The sequence below is a fragment of the Oncorhynchus mykiss genome, chromosome 4 (assembly GCF_057628025.1).
Source record: "Oncorhynchus mykiss isolate SJ-2025 chromosome 4, ASM5762802v1, whole genome shotgun sequence".
NCBI lineage: Eukaryota > Metazoa > Chordata > Actinopteri > Salmoniformes > Salmonidae > Oncorhynchus > Oncorhynchus mykiss.
This window is the reverse complement of record NC_143025.1, coordinates 8,055,001-8,080,637: the sequence shown is the minus strand read 5'-3', so window position 1 is coordinate 8,080,637 and position 25,637 is coordinate 8,055,001. Positions and strand designations below refer to the sequence as shown.

At 42.9% G+C, this 25,637-nt stretch overlaps 3 protein-coding genes across 5 annotated transcripts in view; 1 reads left to right on the top strand and 2 right to left on the bottom strand.

Moving 5' to 3' along the window:
* LOC110521216 (dual oxidase 2) overlaps positions 1–14,371 on the bottom strand; it is a 42,016-nt gene extending 27,645 nt beyond the window's left edge. For 2 of the 3 annotated variants that reach the window (XM_036969209.2, XM_090231028.1), the window contains exons 1-15: positions 14,051–14,371; positions 13,659–13,775; positions 13,428–13,511; positions 13,125–13,289; positions 12,511–12,698; positions 10,817–11,018; positions 9,493–9,659; positions 9,154–9,217; positions 8,421–8,517; positions 7,507–7,597; positions 5,428–5,530; positions 3,884–4,056; positions 3,414–3,589; positions 2,355–2,473; positions 1,477–1,617 (exon numbers count right to left, since the gene is read on the bottom strand). In XM_036969209.2, the coding sequence (XP_036825104.2) occupies positions 1,477–1,617; positions 2,355–2,473; positions 3,414–3,589; positions 3,884–4,056; positions 5,428–5,530; positions 7,507–7,597; positions 8,421–8,517; positions 9,154–9,217; positions 9,493–9,659; positions 10,817–11,018; positions 12,511–12,698; positions 13,125–13,289; positions 13,428–13,511; positions 13,659–13,743 (1,855 nt within the window). In that variant the 5' untranslated portion in view covers positions 13,744–13,775; positions 14,051–14,371. The remainder of the gene's footprint in view (positions 1–1,476; positions 1,618–2,354; positions 2,474–3,413; positions 3,590–3,883; positions 4,057–5,427; positions 5,531–7,506; positions 7,598–8,420; positions 8,518–9,153; positions 9,218–9,492; positions 9,660–10,816; positions 11,019–12,510; positions 12,699–13,124; positions 13,290–13,427; positions 13,512–13,658; positions 13,776–14,050) is intronic. The other variant, XM_036969210.2, reaches the window with a different exon arrangement.
* On the top strand, positions 14,326–20,663 carry LOC110521217 (dual oxidase maturation factor 1). Its single transcript, XM_021598654.3, has 8 exons — positions 14,326–14,399; positions 15,020–15,305; positions 15,597–15,654; positions 15,921–16,055; positions 17,109–17,316; positions 17,961–18,178; positions 18,444–18,637; positions 19,237–20,663. Exons 2-8 carry the CDS (start codon positions 15,159–15,161, stop codon positions 19,294–19,296), a joined length of 1,020 nt encoding a protein of 339 aa, XP_021454329.2. The 5' UTR covers positions 14,326–14,399; positions 15,020–15,158; the 3' UTR covers positions 19,297–20,663.
* A 2,098-nt stretch (positions 20,664–22,761) lies between these two features.
* Positions 22,762–25,637, bottom strand: part of LOC110522710 (uncharacterized) — a 22,961-nt gene continuing 20,085 nt past the window's right edge. The window contains exons 10-12 of the mRNA XM_090233403.1: positions 25,085–25,204; positions 24,792–24,932; positions 22,762–23,490 (exon numbers count right to left, since the gene is read on the bottom strand). Of these exons, the coding sequence (XP_090089529.1) occupies positions 23,419–23,490; positions 24,792–24,932; positions 25,085–25,204 (333 nt within the window). The 3' untranslated portion in view covers positions 22,762–23,418. The remainder of the gene's footprint in view (positions 23,491–24,791; positions 24,933–25,084; positions 25,205–25,637) is intronic.

Sequence of the window (25,637 nt, the reverse complement as noted above, 5' to 3'; positions counted from 1 at the left end):
CTAAATCAATCAGGAATGAGCAGGGCCAGCTATAGCATAAGGACCCCTTATTCACGTCCTCATTTACATGGAGTGTAACAAGAGCAGTTCTCTATTTTTTTTTATATATTTTTTTTTAATACTTTGTTTTTATTGTAGGAACACAAAGAAAGTACAAATAAAGTCAAGTAAAATAAAAAAGATCAGGCAGTTACAGTGCCTTCATATTAGTTAGATAGACATCTTTGAATTAGACCATTTCCAAGTACGAAACCCATTTTTTCCCAGTATTCTTGACCTCTCACCTGTTGAGTTCTTAAAGCAAAGGTCATACGCTCCATGTGGTGTATTTCTTCTACAGTGTCTATCCATTGTCACTGTGGGAGGGTCTTTTTGTAGCCATGTCCTAGTGATAGCCTTTTTACTGGCTGCCAGTAGGACCTTCAAGAGGTACTTTTCTCCAGTTCTCTATGTTTTTATAGATTTAAACAATATTGGAATCACTCTGGTCACAACCATAAACTGTTAACTCCACCTGCCTGATAGATTAAGATAGAATATGAATACTGTTTTAAATATGTTACATTTAATTCAGTTTTAGAGTCAGAAAGCAACTGAGGAAAAACTACATTGCTACTGTGTATACAACTTGAATGAAAAAGAAAAATTGCATTTTTTTCCCCCCTCAACTCTGTAAAACACCAACGCCGTCAAAATGTTGTATAACGTCGAGAGTGCTGAAAGATCTGATAGAATGTGTCACGTCCTGACCTTAGTTCCTTTTTTATGTCTCTGTTTTAGTTTGGTCAGGGCGTGAGTTGGGGTGGGCATTCTATGTTGTGTATTCTATGTTTTGTATTTCTATGTTTTTGACCTGGTATGGTTCCCAATCAGAGGCAGCTGGAAATCGTTGTCTCTGATTGGGAACCATACTTATTAGGCAGCCTGTTTTCCCACTATGATTTGCGTTTGTTCCGTTTTTTGTTATTTTTGTTCTAGTGTTTAGTGTAGTTAAAAGATCATGAACACGTACCACGCTTTACCTTGGTCCTCTCCTTCTTCCACCATCGACAACCGTTACAGAATGGGTATTTTTATTGGGGATTTTCAGATGAATAATTTTCTATATTTTACAAATGTTTGAATATTTTATTTTTGTATTTTTTTGAGACAAAAAAAAAAAAATGTCTGTTTTGAGTATCTGTTGTCAGCTGCGTCACTGATGGCTAATCCTCTTGAGATCAATTTTTGTTGTAAATATTCTAAAAAGACATTGGAATCACTGCACCATATCCTAGACTTAAGGGATACTGTTTCCTCAGTACGTTTTGTTTAAATGCTAACAAAATTAGCCCTGGTACATTTTAAAGTGCTAGAAAATAAAACAAAAGGAACGTTTGGAGATTTGTATTACTTATTTGACTAATCTAATGTTAAAATGATAAAAATCAAGGCCTTTCGCTTGTGGATTCTGATTGGTTAACGTCAGATACTGACCAATAGGAAAGAGGAACAGGCAGATGACTGAGATGCCAAAGCCAGCTTTGCTTCCGTCGTCAAAGTAGTTGAGCTTGGTGGCTTTGGTGCAGGGGTGGAGCTCAGAGATCGTGACCTGAGAAGGCTGGGGGCAAGGGTCACCTGTAACAGACAGACAGGCAAGACAGGCAGGCAGCCAGACAGGCAGAGAGACAGACAGGCAAGACAGGCAGCCAGACAGGCAGAGAGTGAGGCAGGCAGGCAGACAGACAGGCAGAGAGTGAGGCAGGCAGGCAGACAGACAAGACAGCCAGACAAGACAGGCAGGGAGGGAGGCAGGCAGGCAGGCAGGGAGGAAGGCAGACAGACAGACAGGAAACAGGGAGGCAGACAGACAGACAGAGACAGACAGAGACAGGCAGGGAGGCAGGCAGGCAGGCAGAGAGACGGACAGGGAGACAGTTAGGCAGGCAGACAGACAGACAGACAGACAGGCAGACAGACAGACAGACAGACAGACAGACAGACAGACAGACAGGCAGGCAGGCAGGCAGGCAGGCAGGCAGGCAGAGACGGGCAGGGAGACAGACAGACAGGCAGGCAGGCAGGCAGGCAGGCAGGCAGAGAGACGGGCAGGGAGACAGTTAGGCAGGCAGGCAGAGAGAAAGGGAGACACGAAGGCAGGCAGGGAGACAAACAGTGAGACAGACAGGCAAACAGACAGGGAGGCACGTAGACAGAGAAACTAGTTACAGCTAGTACCAGCAGCACGTACAGTCAACATTTATGATTTACAGTGAATACTGTCATAGATTACCTATCTTTATTGTTTGAGTTGCAGAGAACACTATCATTTATTGGCCAACCACAGAAACTTTAGGAAGGAAATGAGCTTTTACCATCCTTCCAGAAGAAGACTTTCCTCTGTATGTCCTCAGGCTCTGCACTGGTGACTGCTGCAATGACGTCATGAAAGGTTGTAGTCCGAAGGGCCTGCAGCTCCTCAGCTGTGAACAGACTAGAGGAACCAACAGGAGCGGTCAGATTGACTGGAAATGTTATGATAGTATCACCCAAATGGTGAATCAAAGCTGATCATAAACGGACAGTAGTCTTGTGTTTTCTCAGTTCAAAGTCTAGTTCTCCACTAGACTATTGGTTATTTCATTAGTTCTTACGTTATGAAAGGTATCCTTCCAGGCATTCAATTTACATTTGACATTTTAGTCATTTAGCAGACTCTCTTATCCAGAGCCACTTACAGTAGTGAATAATTTAGCAGACTCTCTTATCCAGAGCCACTTACAGTAGTGAGTCATTTAGCAGACTCTCTTATCCAGAGCCACTTACAGTAGTGAGTCATTTAGCAGACTCTCTTATCCAGAGCCACTTACAGTAGTGAGTCATTTAGCAGACTCTCTTATCCAGAGCCACTTACAGTCAGTGCATTCATCTTTAGATGGAGCTAGATGAGACAACCACATATCATAGTCGTAGTCAGTACATTTCACCTCAATAAAGAAGTTTATCAGCAAACTCGGCGTTAGTAGTAAAAGTTTGTATAAAAGGGTAGATGTTAGGCTTCCAGACGATTTCAGGAAGATGGGCAGGGACTCTGCTGTCCTAGCTTCAGGGGTGAAGCTGGTTCCACCATTGTTGTGCCAGGACAGAGAAGAGCTTTGACATGGGCTGAGTAGGAGCTGACCTCCTTTTCAGAATGAACGAACGTGAGAAAGCCAGGAAATAAATCGAGGTTCAAATGACAGTAACAGTTTCATACGATTAATGAATGTATGTACGAGGTGTATATTTTACATGACATATTTACATATTTATATATTCATACATTACATATTTACATATTTATATATTCATACATTACATATTTACATATTTATATATTCATACATTACATATTTACATATTTATATATTTACATATTTTACATTCCTTCCTACCCATTTTGTGTGTTCTCGAACCAGAAGCGGTCGCCGTTCCTGATGCGGTTAAACTGATCCAGTATGATAGAGGAGAAGACCTGACCAGGACCGTCCACAGACTCCAGGAGACCACCAGGAAACAGCTCCAGTTTAGAGATATCCCCGTCATACAGGTCTGATAGGTCCCTGAATAACTAGAGACACAGAACAGGTGGAGATGGAATTGAGAGGGTATGGTATTTACTCTATTATAGGATATTTCCCCAGTGGTTTGAGTCCTCTCTCTTTGGCTCAACTCTCCCTGTCTGGTTCCATTTATGTTTAGGTCATTTTTGTGTGACTTATACCTATGTAAAACAATCACATACACTATCATCATCATTGGCAATTAAAATCTAAATGGTCAGTAGTACATAAGGATTTATTAACACATTCACATCACGCACATACAGCATTTGTAAGCTGTACGTAAGCAGTTCTGAACATACCTGTGGGTTGGTGATGTTGAGCTGAGGGTTTATGTCTCCCCACCTCCCCACAGGGGCCAGGCCCAGCCCCTCTCTGACCTGGTTGTAGCTGGGTAAGCCAAAGTCCCGGCCTCTCTGCACCGTCAGAGCAACCAGGTCTGACCGCGAGAAACGCAGAGGACCGTACATGTAGTCTGGTAGGGGAGAAAAAACACTTATCAGTAAAATATCAATCATGTATTATTGTTGTAATTGAAAACACACCTTTCTTAAAGTCAACAGGTATAATGCATTATGATGTGGTTGTAATGCATCATGATGTGGTTGTAATGCATTATGATGTGGTTGTAATGCATTATGATGTGGTTGTTGATGTGTTGTTATGCATTATGATGTGGTTGTTTTGCATTATGATGTGGTTGTTATGCATTATGATGTGGTTGTTATGCATTATGATGTGGTTGTTATGCATTATGATGTGGTTGTTATGCATTATGATGTGGTTGTAATGCATTATGATGTGGTTGTAATGCATTATGATGTGGTTGTTATGCATTATGATGTGGTTGTTATGCATTATGATGTGGTTGTAATGCATTATGATGTGGTTGTTATGCATTATGATGTGGTTGTTATGCATTATGATGTGGTTGTTATGCATTATGATGTGGTTGTTATGCATTATGATGTGGTTGTTGATGTGTTGTTATGCATCATGATGTGGTTGTTATGCATTATGATGTGGTTGTTATGCATTATGATGTGGTTGTTATGCATTATGATGTGGTTGTTATGCATTATGATGTGGTTGTAATGCATTATGATGTGGTTGTTATGCATTATGATGTGGTTGTTATGCATTATGATGTGGTTGTAATGCATTATGATGTGGTTGTTATGCATTATGATGTGGTTGTTATGCATTATGATGTGGTTGTTATGCATTATGATGTGGTTGTAATGCATTATGATGTGGTTGTTATGCATTATGATGTGGTTGTAATGCATTATGATGTGGTTGTTATGCATTATGATGTGGTTGTTGATGTGTTGTTATGCATTATGATGTGGTTGTTATGCATTATGATGTGGTTGTTATGCATTATGATGTGGTTGTTATGCATTATGATGTGGTTGTTATGCATTATGATGTGGTTGTTATGCATTATGATGTGGTTGTTATGCATTATGATGTGGTTGTTATGCATTATGATGTGGTTGTTATGCATTATGATGTGGTTGTTATGCATTATGATGTGGTTGTTATGCATTATGATGTGGTTGTTATGCATTATGATGTGGTTGTTATGCATTATGATGTGGTTGTTATGCATTATGATGTGGTTGTTATGCATTATGATGTGGTTGTAATGCATTATGATGTGGTTGTAATGCTTTATAAGACTTGTCATAAGCAACTACTTGTCCTCTTCATGTTTGAAGGCTTACATAAAGCCTGACCATCCCTCCACTGACCATTTAAAGCTGATCAGTAGACACAAAGAAATCTGAAAATATATGATGATGATGATGATGATGATGATGATGATGTGATGGAAATTGACCTCTTAAGTCCTCCACAACAATGTTGTCCTCTCTCTCCGCGATCTGAGAAGCCATGCCCATAATCAGATGGTCTATGTCCTGGCCTGACTTCAGGTTGGGGTTCTACAACAGACAATCAGAGAAGTTTTTTCGAAACATGTCAATCAGTTTCTCTAATAGAAATGTCTCAACGAAAGGTGCTGTCTGGCCACCTCCTATGGCTGTTGGCTATACGGATCTGAGACCAGTCTACAAAGAGGCTATATACAGATCTGAGACCAGTCTACATGAAGGCTATACACAGATCTGAGACCAGTCTACATGGAAGCTATACACAGATCTGAGACCAGTCTACATGGAGGCTATATACGGATCTGAGACCTGTCTACATGGAGGCTATACACAGATCTGAGACCAGTCTACATGGAGGCTATATACAGATCTAATACCAGTCTACATAGAGGCTATATCCAGATCTGAGACCAGTCTACATAGAGGCTATATACAGATCTGAGACCAGTCTACATGAAGGCTATATAGATCTGAGACCAGTCTACATGAAGGCTATATACAGATCTGAGACCAGTCTACATGAAGGCTATATACAGATCTGAGACCAGTCTACATAGAGGCTATATACAGATCTGAGACCTGTCTACATGAAGGCTATACACAGATCTGAGACCGGTCTACATGAAGGCTATATACAGATCTGAGACCAGTCTACATAGAGGCTATATACAGATCTGAGACCTGTCTACATGAAGGCTATACACAGATCTGAGACCGGTCTACATGAAGGCTATATACAGATCTGAGACCAGTGTACATGGAGGCTATATACAGATCTAAGACCAGTCTACATAGAGGCTATATCCAGATCTGAGACCAGTCTACATAGAGGCTATATACAGATCTGAGACCAGTCTACATGAAGGCTATATACAGATCTGAGACCTGTCTACATAGAGGCTATATACAGATCTGAGACCAGTCTACATGAAGGCTATATACAGATCTGAGACCTGTCTACATGAAGGCTATATACAGATCTGAGACCAGTCTACATGAAGGCTATATACAGATCTGAGACCGGTCTACATAGAGGCTATATCCAGATCTGAGACCAGTCTACATAGAGGCTATATACAGATCTGAGACCTGTCTACATGAAGGCTATATACAGATCTAAGACCAGTCTACATAGAGGCTATATCCAGATCTGAGACCAGTCTACATAGAGGCTATATACAGATCTGAGACCTGTCTACATGAAGGCTATACACAGATCTGAGACCGGTCTACATGAAGGCTATATACAGATCTGAGACCAGTCTACATAGAGGCTATATACAGATCTGAGACCTGTCTACATGAAGGCTATACACAGATCTGAGACCGGTCTACATGAAGGCTATATACAGATCTGAGACCAGTGTACATGGAGGCTATATACAGATCTAAGACCAGTCTACATAGAGGCTATATCCAGATCTGAGACCAGTCTACATAGAGGCTATATACAGATCTGAGACCAGTCTACATGAAGGCTATATACAGATCTGAGACCTGTCTACATAGAGGCTATATACAGATCTGAGACCAGTCTACATGAAGGCTATATACAGATCTGAGACCTGTCTACATGAAGGCTATATACAGATCTGAGACCAGTCTACATGAAGGCTATATACAGATCTGAGACCTGTCTACATGAAGGCTATATACAGATCTGAGACCTGTCTACATGAAGGCTATACACAGATCTGAGACCGGTCTACATGAAGGCTATATACAGATCTGAGACCGGTCTACATGGAGGCTATATACAGATCTGAGACCAGTCTACATAGAGGCTATATCCAGATCTGAGACCAGTCTACATGAAGGCTATATACAGATCTGAGACCGGTCTACATGAAGGCTATACACAGATCTGAGACCGGTCTACATGAAGGCTATACACAGATCTGAGACCGGTCTACATGAAGGCTATATACAGATCTGAGACCAGTCTACATGAAGGCTATATACAGATCTGAGACCGGTCTACATGAAGGCTATATACAGATCTGAGACCAGTCTACATGCAGACATACCTGACGGTTCCAGAAGCTGTTACACATGCGAATGGCTGATGACGTGCTCCCATCGATGTTGACAACCTTCTGAAAGTGGCAAGTTCTGTTTCTGTAGCCAAAAGAACGTATGAAAAATTAATGATGACACACATTACATGCAGCTGTTGAGATGTGAATGCTGACACAAACACTGCATTCGGGACCATGTTTTTTAGTAAATAACAACAAAATGGCCCCGACAGAGACTTAATAGAGATATTTACTAGCAGTAGTGTACAGTATTGAATTGAAGGGGTCGCCTGGTGGAACCATACAATACAACTGTTTTAATAGCCTGTTGAATGCAGCATGATCGCCTGGTGGCTCAACCCTCCTGTAGGTCTTCCCTCCTACCCTGTTGCTGGAGAGCTACCCTCCTGTAGGTCTTCCCTCCTACCCTGTTGCTGGAGAGCTACCCTCCTGTAGGTTTTCCCTCCTACCCTGTTGCTGGAGAGCTACCCTCCTGTAGCTTTTAACTCCTACCCTGTTGCTGGAGAGATACCCTCCTGTAGGTTTTAACTCCAACCCTGTCTCTGGAGAGCTACCCTCCTGTAGGTTTTAACTCCAACCCTGTCTCTGGAGAGCTACCCTCCTGTAGGTTTTAACTCCAACCCTGTTCCTGGAGAGATACCCTCCTGTAGGTTTTAACACCAGTTCTAACTAACCTGATTCAGCTTATTAACCATCTAATTATTAGAATCAGGTGTGCTAGATCAGGATCGGAGTGAAAACCTACAGGAGGGTAGCTCTCCAGGAACAGGGTAGGAGTGTAAACCTACAGGAGGGTATCTCTCCAGGAACAGGGTAGGAGTGAAAACCTACAGGAGGGTATCTCTCCAGGAACAGGGTAGGAGAGGGGCCTGCTCCAGACAGTGGAGGCTAGTCGTCAGTACCTCATATAGACACCAGGTGGGGCCATCGTGGAGGCAAAGCGGATGGCAGCGGCCTGGAACTCAGGTGAGATCCCTGGATCCACAAACTTCTGGTAGCCTGCAGGAGACAAGACAGACAGAGAACAATGGCACGGGATGTAATCTTGTAAAACGACTCTAAAATAGAAGAGATGGAGTCTCCAAAACCATTGTCATAGGTACAGCATGTATGTGTCTGCCCGCTGTAGAGGAAGCATTTTTTAACATTGTGATAGATTACAGGGAAAGGACTACTGCTAAGGGGCGGCAGGTAGCCTAGTGGTTAGAGCGTTGGGACAGAAACCAAAAGGTAGCTGGTTCGAATCTCTGAGCTGACAAGGTAAAAATATGTTGTTCTGCACCTGAACAAGGGAGTTAATCCACTGTTCCCCGGTAGGCTGTCATTGTGAATAACTGACTTGCCTAGTTAAATTAAGGTTCCATTTAAACCTCCATATGATTTATTAAGTAGAAAGAACAACTTTCTTCTTCTGGTCGCTGACCCCTGTGTGCGTGCATGCTCGTGTGTGTGAAGCATCTCTGAGTGTTTCCCTTCTGACACAGCACATATTTACACAATACCACTTAGAGGTAACAACTCACCACATGTCTTGTGATCAGTTTGCCCCCCACACACACAGTCACTTTCTCTCTCTCTCTCTCTCTCTCTCTCTCTCTCTCTCTCTCTCTCTCTCCCTCTCTCTCTCTCTCTTACCCTGGTATGGAATCATTGTCTTCTCCCCCAGGAATCCAGGCAACCATTCGTAGAAGGCAATATTCTGTAAAAAAAATTACAATATTATTAATTTTACTTGTCAAGTGTTTGTCAATACACGAGATAATTACATTGGTGCTAAACCAGAAGGAATAAGAGGTGACAAGAGTCACACAGACACTCTTAAATAATATAATTTCATCCAGAAACCCACGACCACCTGGCACTGATGCAACTAACAACACTCTTTCCTGGTCATGTGACCTGCTATTTTACTGTAAATAACCACTAAATGACCAGTTATGTGTTGGTTGAATTACAGCAGACTTTTCCTAGTACCTGGAACGTAGCGATCACGGTCTTCCTGGCGTTTTGAAACAGGTCTTCGTCAGACCACGATGAGTGTTTCTCACTAAGCCGGGAGGCGATGTAATTGTGGTAGCGAAACCACACGATCCCCTCGGCCATGGTGAACACATTCTCGTTGCCCCAGGCGTTACCCAACTCTGGAGGGTGGAAACGAAGAAACAGAAAGGGTTTTACTCGGGCTGCGGGTTTGGCTGTTGAACTGCAGCATCGACTGTATGACGGAGTCGGGGTCATTTCCATTTCATCAGGGTTGGGGTCAGTTCCATGGTTGGGGTCAGGTCCATTTCATCAGAGTCGGGGTCAGTTCTATTTCATCGGAGTCGGGGTCATTTCCATTTGAAAATCAGTCAATTCAGGAAGTAAATTGAAATTCCAGTAATTGACTGAGTAGAAACTGAACCCAACCCTGATATATAAATGTTTATAAGCAGTGATAACTGTCCAGAGAATAAAGTATTTTCAGTCACTCTTTACAGGTGCCGATATCTTTTTCTCTCTGACCTCCTTTAAGGGGTTGATATCTTTATAAGTTATTGCTTAATGGGTCATATTCTTTAGCCGTGCCAAGGCATGAACGTAATGGAGTCACACCCAACGGATAAGGAGCAGGAAGTTTTACACAGCTATATCATATCTATTTCTTGTGTCAATATCTTAATATCCATTAACAGTTCAAATCTTGTTTTGTATTTCTTTATTGTATTTTTAGACATTTGTGAAGTGTCTAGCCAGATCAACTGGCATGATGTCGTTTTTATTGTGCAAGTCCGTTGTCACGGACTACCGGGATTGTGGAGTAACTGATTAAATGATGTAATCAGCTAAATGTTATCTGATTAGATCAAATAAAATGTACTTTAATCAGTTACATTACTCACCAAAATATTATGAAAAAAAAAAAAAAAAAAAATGATTACTTCTTGGATTTCTTTTAAATTCAGAAAGGATTGTTTGTTAAAAAAAATATATAAAAAAATAAAACATAACACCTTTCTGTTTTCTCAATGACATTCAGATCAGCATTTTGAAAAAAAGGTGCACGTTTAAATTTGTTCCACCTGAGCGAGTCCGACCACAAGTTAAGAGACCACTATGGATCCTTTTTTTTTGTCTTATTCTAGTACCTCTTAAGGGGAATGTAATCCAAAAGTAAAAGTAATCCGATTTACATTACTGAGTTTTGGGTAATCAAGAAGAAGATGAAGAAGATGATGAAGATGACGAAGAAGATGAAAATGAAGAATATCAAGATGAAGAAGAAGCAGCAAGAAGAAGACAACGAACATCTACTCACCATAGAGTCCCTCAGGTCCATGCTGACCAGTGGAGGGATCAGCAGCGCTCCACATGAGGCTCGTGCTCCCGCTCCTCTTGGGCATGTCCAACTGCTCCCCCGAGGCTAGGAGACCTCCAGTGAAACTCCTCAGGGCGTCAGACCAGGAACTAGACGGGCCGTAGATAGAGCTGCCGTCCAGCCATGCTGTCACCAGGTTCACCTAGAGTAACATGACATGACATAGCGACGCTATCACCAGGTTCACCTACATAACATGACATGACATAGCCACACTGTCACCAGGTTCACCTAAATAACATGACATGACATAGCCACACTGTCACCAGGTTCACCTAACAACATAGCATAGCCACACAGTCACCAGGTTCACCTACATAACATGACATAACATGACATAGCCACACTGTCACCAGGTTCACCTACATAACATGACATAACCACACTGTCACCAGGTTCACCTACATAACATGACATAACATGACATAGCCACACTGTCACCAGAGTTACCTACATAACATAACATAGCCACGGAGTCACCAGGTTCACCTACATAACATGACATGACATAGCCACACTGTCACCAGTTTCACCTATATAACATGACATGACATAGCCACAATGTCACCAGGTTCACCTACATAACATGACATAACATGACATAGACACACTGTCACCAGATTCACCTACATTAAATGACATAACATAACATAGCCACGCAGTCACCGGGTTCACCTACATAACATGACATAACATGACATAGCCACACTTCACCAGGATCACCTTTATGGAACATGACATGACTTAACATGACATAGCCATTCAGTCACCAGGTTCACCTGCAGGTGTTATGATAAAATTGATGTAATTTTGGATTTATTACTTGATTATTATGCCCGACAGATGTCCAACAGACTGACCATGTAATCACTAAAGTATCACCAACTGGTCTTACCTTGTGGCATTATGCTCCTGTCTGGCTCAGTTCATAAGGACATTGCACTAACAATGCCAAGATGGTGGGTTCAATGAATGTATGAACTCATTAAGCATCTGCTAAAGTACCTGTCTGTTATAGTACCTGTCTGTTATAGTACCTGTTTGTCTGTTATAGTACCTGTCTGTTATAGTACCTGTCTGTCTGTTATAGTAACTGTCTGTTATAGTACCTGTCTGTTATAGTACCTGTCTGTTATAGTACCTGTCTGTCTGTTATAGTACCTGTCTGTCTGTTAAAGTACCTGTCTGTCTGTTATAGTACCTGTCTGTTATAGTACCTGTCTGTTATAGTACCTGTCTGTCTGTTATAGTACCTGTCTGTCTGTATAGTACCTGTCTGTTATAGTACCTGTCTGTCTGTATAGTACCTGTCTGTTATAGTACCTGTCTGTCTGTTATAGTACCTGTCTGTTTGTTATAGTACCTGTATGTCTGTATAGTACCTGTCTGTTATAGTACCTGTCTGTATAGTGCCTGTCTGTTATAGTACCTGTCTGTCTGTTATAGTACCTGTCTGTTATAATACCTGTCTGTCTGTTATAGTACCTGTCTGTTATAGTACCTGTCTGTCTGTTATAGTACCTGTCTGTTATAGTACCTGTCTGTCTGTTATAGTACCTGTCTGTCTGTATAGTACCTGTCTGTTATAGTACCTGTCTGTTATAGTACCTGTCTGTTATAGTACCTGTTATTACCTGTGTGCGGGGGTTATTGGGGCTCTGGCTGGAGTGTTTGTCCCAGGGCCCCCTCTGGAAGGGCAGTAGGACACGGCCGGTACGGTGGGGGTCGAAGACCGGGTCTCCCTCTGGGACGGGGATGTACATGAACTCAGGGGGACAGCCGGGAGGACGGGAGTCCAGTATCTCAAACATTAAATGGTATCCTTCACAGACAGAGGAGACAGAGAAACACCATGAGATTCATAAGACACATAAAGGGTCATATGTGCTTATAACAAGTTATATGGATCACAAACAATACATGGTACAGCCAATGGAGAAATATACTGTATATAACATTTGACTTAAAGTCTGCTGCAGCTATAATGCTGTATAACTTGTATTTTATTAAGAGGTTGTTATTTAGTCTGGATCATTATAAAATGGTAATAAGACATTATTATATAATCTCAAAGTGGGTCATACATATTTAAAATGTGTTAGAATCATCTTACTATGCATTATTATAACCGGGGTGGCTATGGCAAGCTCACCTCAATTATTTAGGTTCATTTCATAATGCAATTTGTTGTTTAAACAATACCTCCTGAATGTCATTATGCCATAGTGAACAATAAACATGGACTTACCGAAGAACACAGAGAGTACGGTCTGGTTGTGTGCGGAGGGCAGGCCCGAGTGGCCCCTGGCCATCACATCGCTGAGTTTGCGCGGGTTGGGGAGCTGTGGTTCCTGCAGAGGCTGGAGCACCCCGTCAGAGTAACGCGCGGGCAGCAGTCGCACCAGGGGGGAACCTGCACCCGCACACACTTCCGTGAGTTCCATTATCATCTAGCAACATTGCAATTTATGGCTTTCTATAATCGCATCCTATATCTTCAAATATTCATATTTCACATATTTTATATCGTCAGATTCTGTTAGAAACTTACCAACAGTTCCTCGACTGTGATAGGCTAAATTGTTGTACCAGCCGTCATATCGTTGGACTTCCCAGGTGACTTTAGACTGAGCATCTAAACAGGTGCATTTATAGATCGACACTTTCAGTGTGGTACTCAAATTGAGAACTTTTTTTAATCAAACTTATTTATCAAGATGAGACATTTTCCGTGGGTTTTAACCGTTCAAATGTAAAAGTAACTAGTTACAAGGCTACTTACGTACAACGATAAGGGCAAGCACTGCCAAGATACTCCAGATCGGTTTACGCAAGTCCATTGATGCGAGAGATGCAACTGCATGCATTCTGAGCCAGCCAAGAGTCTAGTCGAGGAGCACTTGTGTGGTCAGACCAGGTAAGATAGGAAAACATTGGGCTAAATCTTTCCATAAAATCATCTTTACCTCACATTTTTAGTTTTGATTGGTAATGTGTAAAATCATTGTGGGTATCAGTGCTTTATAAATTAAATTGTCACTCTAACGTAGAGAAAGAAGTGTGTTTGGTTGGAAGCGATAAAGAATCCGTTAATTAAACAAGAAGAGGACAATTGGTTGATTTGCTCCAAAAAAAAGAGCCTATTTTGAATAGATAGATGCGTTTGTTACTTACCCTAATTGTTGTGGATGAAATGTCATGCGCACTGAAAAACCAGAACAATTAGAAAATCTCGTTGATAGCCATACAATATAGCCTATTGCCACAGAGAAGGATAGTCTACAGTGTCGATGACCCAAGTTCTTACAAATGACTGACACATGCGTTTCCTTGATGGACTGGTCATCGCCAGTTAACACACCCCTTATTCTAAGGAATACTAATAAATGCGTCCTTCAAGATAAACAAAAGATGTGCTGATATGCTATAAAAGAGAAACCTGTCGCCTTCGTGCGTTACATTCGTTCTTCTCATCCTTCCGCTACTGTCTTGATCTGCTCTAGTAACTTTTATACACTTAAAGGTGAGTATTATTTTAAGCATATATTTTATGCGTTATCTAGGGTAGACTAGTGGTTAGGGGTGTTGGACTAATAACCGAAAGGTTGCGAGATCGAATCCCCGAGCTGACAAGGTAAACAATTTGTCGTTCTCCCCCTGATATTCAGGCAAGTTAACCCACTAGGTCGTCACTGAAAATAAGAATTTGTTCTTAACTGACTTGCCTAGTTAAATAAAGTTCAAATATATATGTTAGTATGGTTCGGAGGTAGATAGAATAGTTTTTTTGTGTGTTTGCTTTGCTGTTTGTTTGTTGCTTCCAAAACGAGTCGATTTTGAGATGGGGTTGTCTTTGTCCTTGTAGTTTGCCAGGGAGGGTAAACTTGAGTGCAAGTGTATCCACTTACTGTACCCATTGACTGTACTGTACCTGACACGGTTTAGTTTGCATGTGCTTTCAATCTCAACAGTGGTTTCTTAAAGCACTTTGTATTTTACATTAATTAAAAAAATGTATGTTGAATTAAAAAATACTTTTTTCTTGATTCGGAAAACAGTCAAATTAATTTGATAATTGAAACAATTCATATTTTTTTAACTTAAGTTTCACTTTTTAAATGATGTAACATTCTCATTCCTCAGTGTACAGTATCCCTACTATACAGTAAGGAACGGATGTGCTAATCTCTGGATCTTTAGACAGTAACTGAGACACCCTGCTCTCCACACTGTCCCTTCTGTCACGCTGTCTGCTCTCAGCCCCAGGAGATTCTGAGGAAAGATGACTTTCTACGATGGCATTTACCCATTCTACCCCCTACAAAGAACCTCCTTTATCTTCAGCACCCACCTCCTCACCATTATCCTGGTCTTCCTGGTCCTCACGGTCAGCTTCCTTCTTATTCTGCCAGGTATCAGAGGCAAGTCGGTGAGTAGAGTGAACTGGTGCAACCCTAACTACGGATTCATTCATATTAATGCAGACAGATATGGAATCTTCAGATTTCATTCATCTTTCGATTCCATTTCTGTTGGCGCTAATATGAGTACACTGTTATGACATCACACAAAATTGTAGAAAATACAATTTCTCAATGTAAAAATGCATATTTAAAGATATTATTTAACCCTCATAATGTGATTGAGATAAACTTGATTAATCAACTTGAGTTAAGAATTTATGGATTTATGGATTTTCACCCCCCCCCCCCTCTTCTAGAGACTACTCTGGATGTTCAGAATCATCATCAGTTTATTAATAGGCATTGTGATAGTGGGTAAGTACCTATAACTGGAAATTGCTATACATTTCCACATCACATGACATCTATTGCAACACGTCAAATGACTGGCAGTCATTGGATTCAAATCTCCTTATCTTATTGCCCTAATAAACAGACCCGATTCTGATAGATCGAGAGGATGTTGATTTTTTTCACGTCCATAACGGCTAAAAATATATATATATTTTTAAAGCGTTGTATTGTTTGTTTCCTATTATGTCTGTAAGTGTGTCATCTCATCTCATTTTATATCATCTTAGCACTGAATTTCACCAGCGACTGGGCTGAGGCCCGAGCCACCACCAACACCACCTACAAGTCCTTCAGCAGTGAGGAGGTGAACGCTGAAGTGGGACTGCACATAGGACTGTATGGTATTAACATTACTTTAAAAGGTAAAGCCCGTAGAATTAGAAAGTAATACTATTATTTATATGTTTACAGTATTACACCTGTATGTATTACACATGTCACTTTTTCTGCAGTGTTGAATGTTCTGTATATGTTACCTGGGGTACAATCTCTCGTCGACAGACGCACCTAACATAACTGGTTTCGTAGCGTCTGTCAAGAGACTGTGATGCGACAATGCAATTCCGTAAGATTATTGTTCCGGGTTTTCTGTGATTGCCTAAGGATAATATTGAATAGAGCTACTATACCCTTTTAAGTCATCTTATATTTGATAGCATTTCCACCGTTTCTTTTACTCTCATGCATTTGAATATGTACATATGAAGAAAGACGGACACAAGGCTAAAGTTTTTGATACAGTATGTGACGCATGGGGTTGTTATGGTGATCCTGACCCTGTCACACCGGGGTGATGATCACAAGTCATGTGACACGTAACTTGTATTGTGTGTTATGTGAATGAATAAAACATTTTTTTTCGTGTCAAATCACCATTTGGCGACCCATCCCTTAAGGCAGGGGAGGACAACTCCCTTCCTTCGAGGGCCTGATAGGTGTCACCCCCCCCCCCCCCCCCCCCCCCCCCATCCCTAGCAAACACACCTGATTTAAACGAATTGCATTTTTAACTAAACATCATGATTAGTTGATTATTGGAGTCAGGTGTGTTAGCTGGTGCTGGGGCAAAAGTGTGACACCAATCAGGGCCCCGAGGACTGGAGTTGCCCAACACCCCCTGCCTTAAGGGATTAATTGACACATTAAACAAACATCACAATGATACTTACAAGGATTCTTACAAGGATTCTTACAATGATTCTTAGAAGGATTCTTAGAAGGATTCTTAGAAGGATTCTTACAATGATTCTTAGAAGGATTCTTAGAAGGATTCTTAGAAGGATTCTTACAATGATTCTTAGAAGGATTCTTACAATGATTCTTAGAAGGATTCTTACAAGGATTCTTACAAGGATTCTTACAAGTGCATGGATTATAACTGCCATTGTCCTCTATATTCCACTCTGTCCCTCCAGGGAATCCTGTGAATCAACTCAACGAGACCATAAACTACAACGAGATGTTTGCGTGGAAAGACACCATCGATGAGGAGTACGGGAACGCCTTAGAGAGAGGTCTACCTAACCCCATCCTCTATATCGCTGAGAAGTTTACCCTCAATAACCCCTGTGGCCTCATCTACCAGTATAGATACTCTGGGCGCTACGCCTCGGCCACCCTCTGGTAAGATTAGCCATATAAAAAATAAATAGTTCTGTGAGACAACCAGTTTCAATATAAACGTATATACCTGTAGATGTTTTCAGTGAGACATTGCTCCTCAAACTGTGAGTCAGAATTAGAAGGAAGTGGATATTTTGACCGCCATGTATCTAGAGGTTAAGGTTAGGCATTGGGATCGAAAAGGGTCGCGACCCCAAGTTTGGAAAATGCCAGGGTAAGGGTTAAGGTTAGGCATTGGGATCGAAAAGGGTCGCGACCCCATGTTTGGAAAATGCCAGGGTAAGGGTTAAGGTTAGGCATTGGGATCGAAAAGGGTCGCGACCCCAAGTTTGGAAAATGCCAGGGTAAGGGTTAAGGTTAGGCATTGGGATCGAAAAGGGTCACGACCCCAAGTTTGGAAAATGCCAGGGTAAGGGTTAAGGTTAGGCATTGGGATCGAAAAGGGTCGCGACCCCAAGTTTGGAAAATGCCAGGGTAAGGGTTAAGGTTAGGAATTGGGATCGAAAAGGGTCGCGACCCCAAGTTTAGAAAATGCCAGGGTAAGGGTTAAAGGTTAGGCAATAGGTTAAAAAACTGCCATCGAGAACGGTACAAATTCTGCCGGCTGTACCTACACATATACCAAATTTAACTCGCCTCCCCAGGACAGCGTTCTGCTGCTGGCTGGTAGCCAACGTGCTGTTCTCCATGCCTGTCATCCTGTACGCCGGCTACATGATGGTGGCCACCGCCGCTTTCATCTTCTTCTCCGTGGCCTCCTTCTCCACCATCATGAACCTGCCTACCTGTCTGTTCACCATAGGCACCTCTGGAGCCTTCCAGACAGAGTACAGCGGTTCTTTCTGGCTGGCACTGGCCACAGGTAAGGAAAGGTTTACCAGAGCCCAAGGCTCTTTCCTCAATTCATCTTTCCTCAATTCCTTTGTTCCTATCTCCTAGCCTCCATCTAAAAAAATGCACTGTAAGTGAAGGTTCGAGGGAAAGGGACCTTGGACCTTCTCCGAATGTGTGTTTTGAGAAGGAGGCGAGGAGAAAGGAAAGATGAATTGAGAACGATCCCAGTTATCCACACCAATGACAACATTTAACGCAAATGTTGCTTAAAAGGCATCCATCTTGTATTCCAGGTGTGCTGTGTTTAATCATTGGAGTCCTGGTGGTTCTGCTGGACTGTCTGATCCCTGGGAAGATACGAGACGCCTTCAGTGTCGGGGTGGACAACGACGAAGATGAGGATGTTTATTTTGGAGAGGGATACCTGAACTCCAACTTCCTGGCAGGAGTAACCACCACACCTTTGACAACCTTAGTGCTTCCTACAGTAAGTTTCTGTCAGTTTAATGAGATGATGTACTGTAGGTTCAGGGTGATCTCTCACGATCATGATCACTAGCTCTGGTCCAGGGTGGTCTCTCACAATCATGATCACTAGCTCTGGTCCAGTGTGATCTCTCACGATCACTAGCTCTGGTCCAGGGTGATCTCTCACGATCACTAGCTCTGGTCCAGGGTGATCTCTCACGATCACTAGCACTTGGTCCAGGGTGATCTCTCAAAATCATGATCACTAGCTCTGGTCCAGGGTGATCTCTCACGATCATGATCACTAGCTCTGGTCCAGTGTGATCTCTCACGATCATGCTCACTAGCTCTGATCACTAGTCTATTAAAGTCTATGACATTCATTTTGGCTATCTTCTCAAATAAAACAGCATTTATTTTTCAACTCCAGGGTTATGATCACTAGCTCTGGTCCAGGGTGATCTCTCACGATTGTCATCACTATCTCTGGTCCAGGGTGATCTCTCACGATCACTAGCTCTGGCCCAGGGTGATCTGCTACATAAGTAGAGTAATAGGGAATAGTAATTATTGATTTAACTGTAAATAATGTTATTTTCTTCTTCGTATGTGTTCCAGGATGAAATTCGGAAAGTCAGCCGCCAACCATCACTCCAGGAGCTGTCAGTCAGACTCTAACAGAGTCGGATTTATAACCTCCTATCCCCTGCTTGAAATGTCTCCACCCGCGCTATCGAATCGCTAGCTTTTTGGCAGCGTAGTTGGCTAAGACGTTGTCAAGGAGGGGGGGTCAAGTGTGTTGGCGGGGTAGAGGTCCCAGGTTGTAGGCGTGAGCTGGATGGGGAGGAAGTGGTATGGCTAAGCTGGCACGGTGAGGGAGGAAGGGGTATGGCTAAGCTAGCACGGTGAGGAAGTGGTATGGCTAAGCTAGCACAGTGAGGAAGTGGTATGGCTAAGCTAGCACGGTGAGCTAGGAAGTGGTATGGCTAAGCTAGCACGGTGAGGAAGTGGTATGGCTAAGATAGCACGGTGAGCTAGGAAGTGGTATGGCTAAGCTAGCACAGCGAGGAAGTGGTATGGCTAAGCTAGCACGGTGAGGAAGTGGTATGGCTAAGCTGGCACAGTGAGGAAGTGGTATGGCTAAGCTGGCACGGTGAGGGAGGAAGTGGTATGACTAAGCTAGCACAGTGAGGAAGTGGTATGGCTAAGCTAGCACAGTGAGGAAGTGGTATGGCTAAGCTGGCACGGTGAGGAAGTGGTATGGCTAAGCTAGCACGGTGAGGAAGTGGTATGGCTAAGCTAGCACGGTGAGGGAGGAAGTGGTATGGCTAAGCTAGCACAGTGAGGAAGTGGTATGACTAAGCTAGCACAGTGAGGAAGTGGTATGGCTAAGCTGGCACGTTGAGGGAGGAAGTGGTATGGCTAAGTTAGCACAGTGAGGAAGTGGTATGGCTAAGCTGGCACGGTGAGGGAGGAAGTGGTATGGCTAAACTAGCACGGTGAGGGAGGAAGTGGTATGGCTAAGCTAGCACGGTGAGGGAGGAAGTGGTATGGCTAAGCTAGCACGGTGAGGGAGGAAGTGGTATGGCTAAGCTGGCACGGTGAGGGAGGAAGTGGTATGGCTAAACTAGCACGGTGATGGAGGAAGTGGAATGGCTAAGCTAGCACAGTGAGGAAGTGGTATGGCTAAGCTAGCACGGTGAGGGAGGAAGTGGTATGGCTAAGCTAGCACTAGCACAAGCACAGTGACATCTGTGTCGGTCACGCCAAACAATATTCTCTCAACTTGAAAATCAATTATCATTGCAGTTACCAAGAAAAATGTGTTTAACTTTGTGAATTAGTTGTGAATATCTCTGGGAGCCCTTTAAACCTACTGTACAATATATTTAGTTATGTAAATCATGTATATACGTATAACGTGTTCTACTGTGTCAATGCCATAATATGTACTGTATATGTGTTGTATCTGTGCCATTTTTCATGTTCCAATAGCGTAACAAAAATTAAACAAACGTGTGTGAGATTCACATACTTTTAATGGACATCGTTGAGTCAGGTATTCAAGTCATTGATGATCTGCTTCTTGTGTAATGAACATAACATTGTGTAGTGAACGAACAAGTCCCAAATGGCACCCTATTCCCTATATAGTGCACTACTTTAGACCAGAGCCCTATTCCCTATATAGGGCACTACTTTAGACCAGAGCCCTATTCCCTATATAGGGCACTACTTTAGACCAGAGCCCTATTCCCTATATAGTACACTACTTTAGACCAGAGCCCTATTCCCTATATAGGGCACTACTTTAGACCAGAGCCCTATTCCCTATATAGGGCACTCCTTTAGACCAGAGCCATATTCCCTATATAGGGCACTACTTTAGACCAGAGCCATATTCCCTATATAGTGCACTACTTTAGACCAGAGCCCTATTCCCTATATAGTGCCCTACTTTAGACCAAAGCCCTATTCCCTATATAGTGCACTACTTTAGACCAGAGCCCTATTCCCTATATAGTGCACTACTTTAGACCAGAGCCCTATTCCCTATATAGTGCACTACTTTAGACCAGAGCCCTATTCCCTATATAGTGCACTACTTTAGACCAGAGCCCTATTCCCTATATAGTGCACTAATTTAGACCAGAGCCCTATGGGAATAGGGTGCCATCTGGCACTCAGCCGTTGTCCTCAACCTCATGAACCACTTGACTTTCATGTACTTTACATTATTTTCATCATTGCATGTCATAAATCCCTTTTATTTATAATTTTTTTTAACGTATTTGGAAAGCAATATTAAGCATTGTCATTAACATTTCATTAATCACAGTATATTCTTAGCTTCTCACAATACAGCAACTAAACAAGTTTATACATTCTCATTATACCTGCTCTGCATTCCAAAATGGCCCCTTCCCCTATATCCTTAACAGTGCACTCGTTCATTTTTTTTTTTTTTTTAAGAATACATGTTGCAGTATTATCTTTGGCTTTCAGCATTGCCATAATGTTATATTGAAACCTTTGTTACATCCAAGGCAGTATAGAGAGAAAAGGACAGCTTCCAGACACTGGTTTGTAATTCCAAAGGGTACCCTATTCCCTACATAGTGCACTACTTTTGATTAGAGCATGGTCAAAACTAGTGCACTATCTAGGGGAATACCCACTGGACAACAAAAATGTTTTGTTGAATCGATGTTTCCATGACACTTCAACCCCCCCCCCCCCCCCCCCCATAAATCCAATGACATGGTGAAATGTTGTTCTTGTTGTTGTTGTTGTTGTTGATTTCACATTGAATTCACATTATTTGACAAACTCAACCAAATGTAAATCAAAACTAGACATTGGAAATGATATCTGTTCCCAGTGGAAAGGGTGTGATTTGGGACACACTACATTACATTGTTTTCTGTTGCTCAATACCCCCCCCCCCCCTTAGCCTGGTCCCCAGATCGGTCTGTGTTGTTGTCTTACCAACTCCTAAGGTAGTAGTTATGCATTGGCACGGCAGGCTCCAATGACAGACCAGGCAACAATAGCCCTGCTATTGAAGAATAGCCTTGTCCTATGCTGTTTAGGTATACACGGGACATAGCTTAAATATCCCTGCTATTGAAGAATAGCCTTGTCCTATGCTGTTTAGGTATACACGGGACATAGCTTAAATACCCCTGCTATTGAAGAATAGCCTTGTCCTATGCTGTTTAGGTATACACGGGATGTAGCTTAAATAGCCCTGCTATTGAAGAATAGCCTTGTCCTATGCTGTTTAGGTATACACGGGACGTAGCTTAAATATCCCTGCTATTGAAGAATAGCCTTGTCCTATGCTGTTTAGGTATACACGGGATGTAGCTTAAATACCCCTGCTATTGAAGAATAGCCTTGTCTTATGCTGTTTAGGTATACACGGGACATAGCTTAAATACCCCTGCTATTGAAGAATAGCCTTGTCCTATGCTGTTTAGGTATACACGGGATGTAGCTTAAATATCCCTGCTATTGAAGAATAGCCTTGTCCTATGCTGTTTAGGTATACACGGGATGTAGCTTAAATATCCCTGCTATTGAAGAATAACGACAGACCAACCCCTTCCCTACAATAAGTTCAGTTACCGTATCAACACATTTATGTCACTACATTGTTTAATCTTGCATGTTATTAAATTGGAAATAAATTGTGGTGCGTTTGCAATCTAGTCATAAGAACATAATAATTTACCTTGCCTTTACAGTTCTTTTAACAGTATTCACACGTATTCACACACACGCACACACAGGCACACACACACACTGTACACATCAAACCATTATGACCGTGTAGCTGTTCAATTATAGCCTGGTACCAGTCTGTTTAGCTAACATCGCCAAACAATGTGTTCTCCAGGCTACTCCAACTAAGCCTGAAGTTGAATTTTTGTTGTTGTTGTTGTTGTAATTTTTAAGCATAGTAACATATTACTCCCAAAATAAAATGATATATACAAAATAAATGTTGCTAATGTACCACCACCCTGTCACCAGTGGAGGCTGGTGTCACTATACACCGGAGAACAGGCTCATTGGAATGGCTGGAATACCAGCCTCCTCTGCCTGTCACTCATCCTGTCTGTCCAACATCTTTCTCCTAGACATGCAGAAGCAGTGAGAGAGTACGTGGAAAAATATGCATACCAAATGCCACCCTATTCCTCACATAGTGAACCTACAGCCATATGGGCCATGGTTAGAAGTGGTGCACTACACAGGAAAAAGGGTGCCATTGAGGGAGCAGGCATGGAGAGACTAGATGTAAACAGGAGTCTCCTGTCCTGTTAACAGTCTGAACATCACTGCAGGCATGGTCTTCATGTTGATCTGACAGAGAGGAGGAGGAGGAGGAAGAGGAGAAAGAGGTGAGTGAGGAGAAGGAGAAGGAGGAGGAGAGTGAGGAAGAGGAGAAAGAGGTGAGTGAGGAAAAGGAGAAGGAGAGTGAGGAAGAGGAGGAGGAGAATGAGGAGTAGGAGGAAGAAGAAGTGGAGGAAGAGGAGGTGGAGGAGAGTAAGGAAGAGGAGGAGGAGGAGAGTGAGGAGGAGGAGGAGGAGGAGGAGAAGGAGGAGGAGGAAGAGAGTAAGGAAGAGAGCAGGAGAGTGAGGAGAAGGAGGAGGCGGAAGAGGAGAAAGAGGTGAGTGAGGAGGAGGAGAAGGAGGAGAGTGAGAGTGAGGAAGAGGGAGAGGAGAGAGAGGAGGAGGAGGAGTAGAAGGAGGAGAGTGAGGAGTAGGAGAAGGAGAGTGAGGAGGAGGAGGAAGAGGATGAAGAGTGAGGAAGAGGAGAGGATGAGGAGGAAGAGGAGAGGGAGGAGAAGGAGGAAGAGAGTGAGGAAGAGAGCAGGAGAGTGAGGAGGAGAGTGAGGAAGAGGAGGAGGAGAATGAGGAAGAGGAGGCGGTATGGGAGAGTGGGGAAGAAGAGGAAAAGGAGGAAGAGGAGGAGGAGAGTGAGGAGGAGGAAGAGGAGAATGAGGAAGAGGAGGAGGAGAGTGATGAGGAGGAGGAGGAGGAGGAGAGTGAAGGGGATGAGGAAGAGGAAGAGGAGGAGGACAGTGAGGAGGAGAGTGAGGAAGAGGATGAGGAAGAGGAAGAGGAGGAGGACAGTGAGGAGGAGAGTGAGGAAGAGGAGAAGGAGAGTGAGGAAGAGGAGAAGGAGAGTGAGGAAGAGGAGAGTGAGGAGGAGGAGGAGAGTGAGGAGGAGGAGGAGAATAGTGAGGAGGAGGAGGAGGAGGAGGAGGAGAGTGAGGAGGAGGAGAGGGAGGAGGAGGAGAGGGAGGAAGAGGAGAAGGAGGAGAGTGAGGAGGAGGAGGAAGAGGAGAGTGAGGGGAGAAGGAGGAGGAGAGTGAGGGGGAGAAGGAGGAGGAGAGTGAGGAGGAGGTGGAGCAGGAGGAGAGTGAGGAGGAGGAGGAGAGTGAGGAGGAGGAGAACAGTGAGGAGGAGAAGGAGGAGGAGAGTGAGGAGGAGGAGGGTGAGGAGAGAATCGGACAGATCAGTACTCATCATGAAGACACTCACTTGTATTTTTATAAATGCTTATTAGTCTGTTTCGTCAAAAGAGTTTTCTGATTGGCTATTCACTGAACGTGTATAACGTTGGCAATTAGCTAACAGTCATAGGATCCTGATGCTCACCTCTCCCACTGATACAGACAGGGTCTGGACTATTTTCTCATGCGGCATGGCAACAACACTCTGCCCATTGATCTCAATGATCCTGTGGCCGACTCGTACCCCTCCTCGCTCTGCGATACCGCCGCGCATCAGACTGCAGATCTGAGGAGAGGGAAAGAAAAGCTCAACTCTCTGAATCCAAATGGCTGTTATCAGGATCATTATAAGAGAGATGATGATTAGAGTACAAAGACGTCATACATGCTTATGACAAGTCTTATAATGCATTATAACGATATCATAATCCTACTCACGATGCCGTTCTGAACACTGAAGCCCAGCTGGAACTTGAGGTCGGGTCTCTTGATGAGGACAGTGGTGACAGGAGGACAACTCACGATGCTCAGCTTCACCTGAACCTGGCTCTTCAGACCCTGGCAAGACGACCGGAACACGATAAATAACAATGGCCATTCTAGAGTGTCTCAATACTCTAGAATGGCTTCCTAGAATGGCCAAGTCTCAATCTCAATACTCTAGAATGGCCGTATCTCAAACTCAATACTGTAGAATGGCTGTGTTTATCTCAATACTCTAAAATGTCTTCCTAGAATGGCTGTGTGGATCTCAATCTCAATACTCTAGAACAGTGGTTCCCAAACTTGTTATAGTCCCGTACCCCTTCAAACATTCAACCTCCAGCTGTACCCCCTCTAGCACCAGGGTCAGCGCACTCTCAAATGTAGTTTTCTTGACATCGTTATAAGCATGCCACACACACTATACGATACATTTATTAAACATAAGAATGAGTGTGAGTTGTCACAACCCGGCTCGTGGGAAGTGACAAAGAGCTCTTATAGGACC

Excerpts from the sequence above, each read along its gene's own strand:
- LOC110521217 (XM_021598654.3), top strand. The coding sequence starts at position 15,159 with ATGACTTTCTACGATGGCATTTACCCATTCTACCCCCTACAAAGAACC. Across the intron at positions 16,056-17,108 it reads TATTAACATTACTTTAAAAG|GGAATCCTGTGAATCAACTC; the intron begins GTAAAGCCCGTA and ends CTGTCCCTCCAG. Across the intron at positions 18,179-18,443 it reads CTGGCTGGCACTGGCCACAG|GTGTGCTGTGTTTAATCATT; the intron begins GTAAGGAAAGGT and ends CTTGTATTCCAG.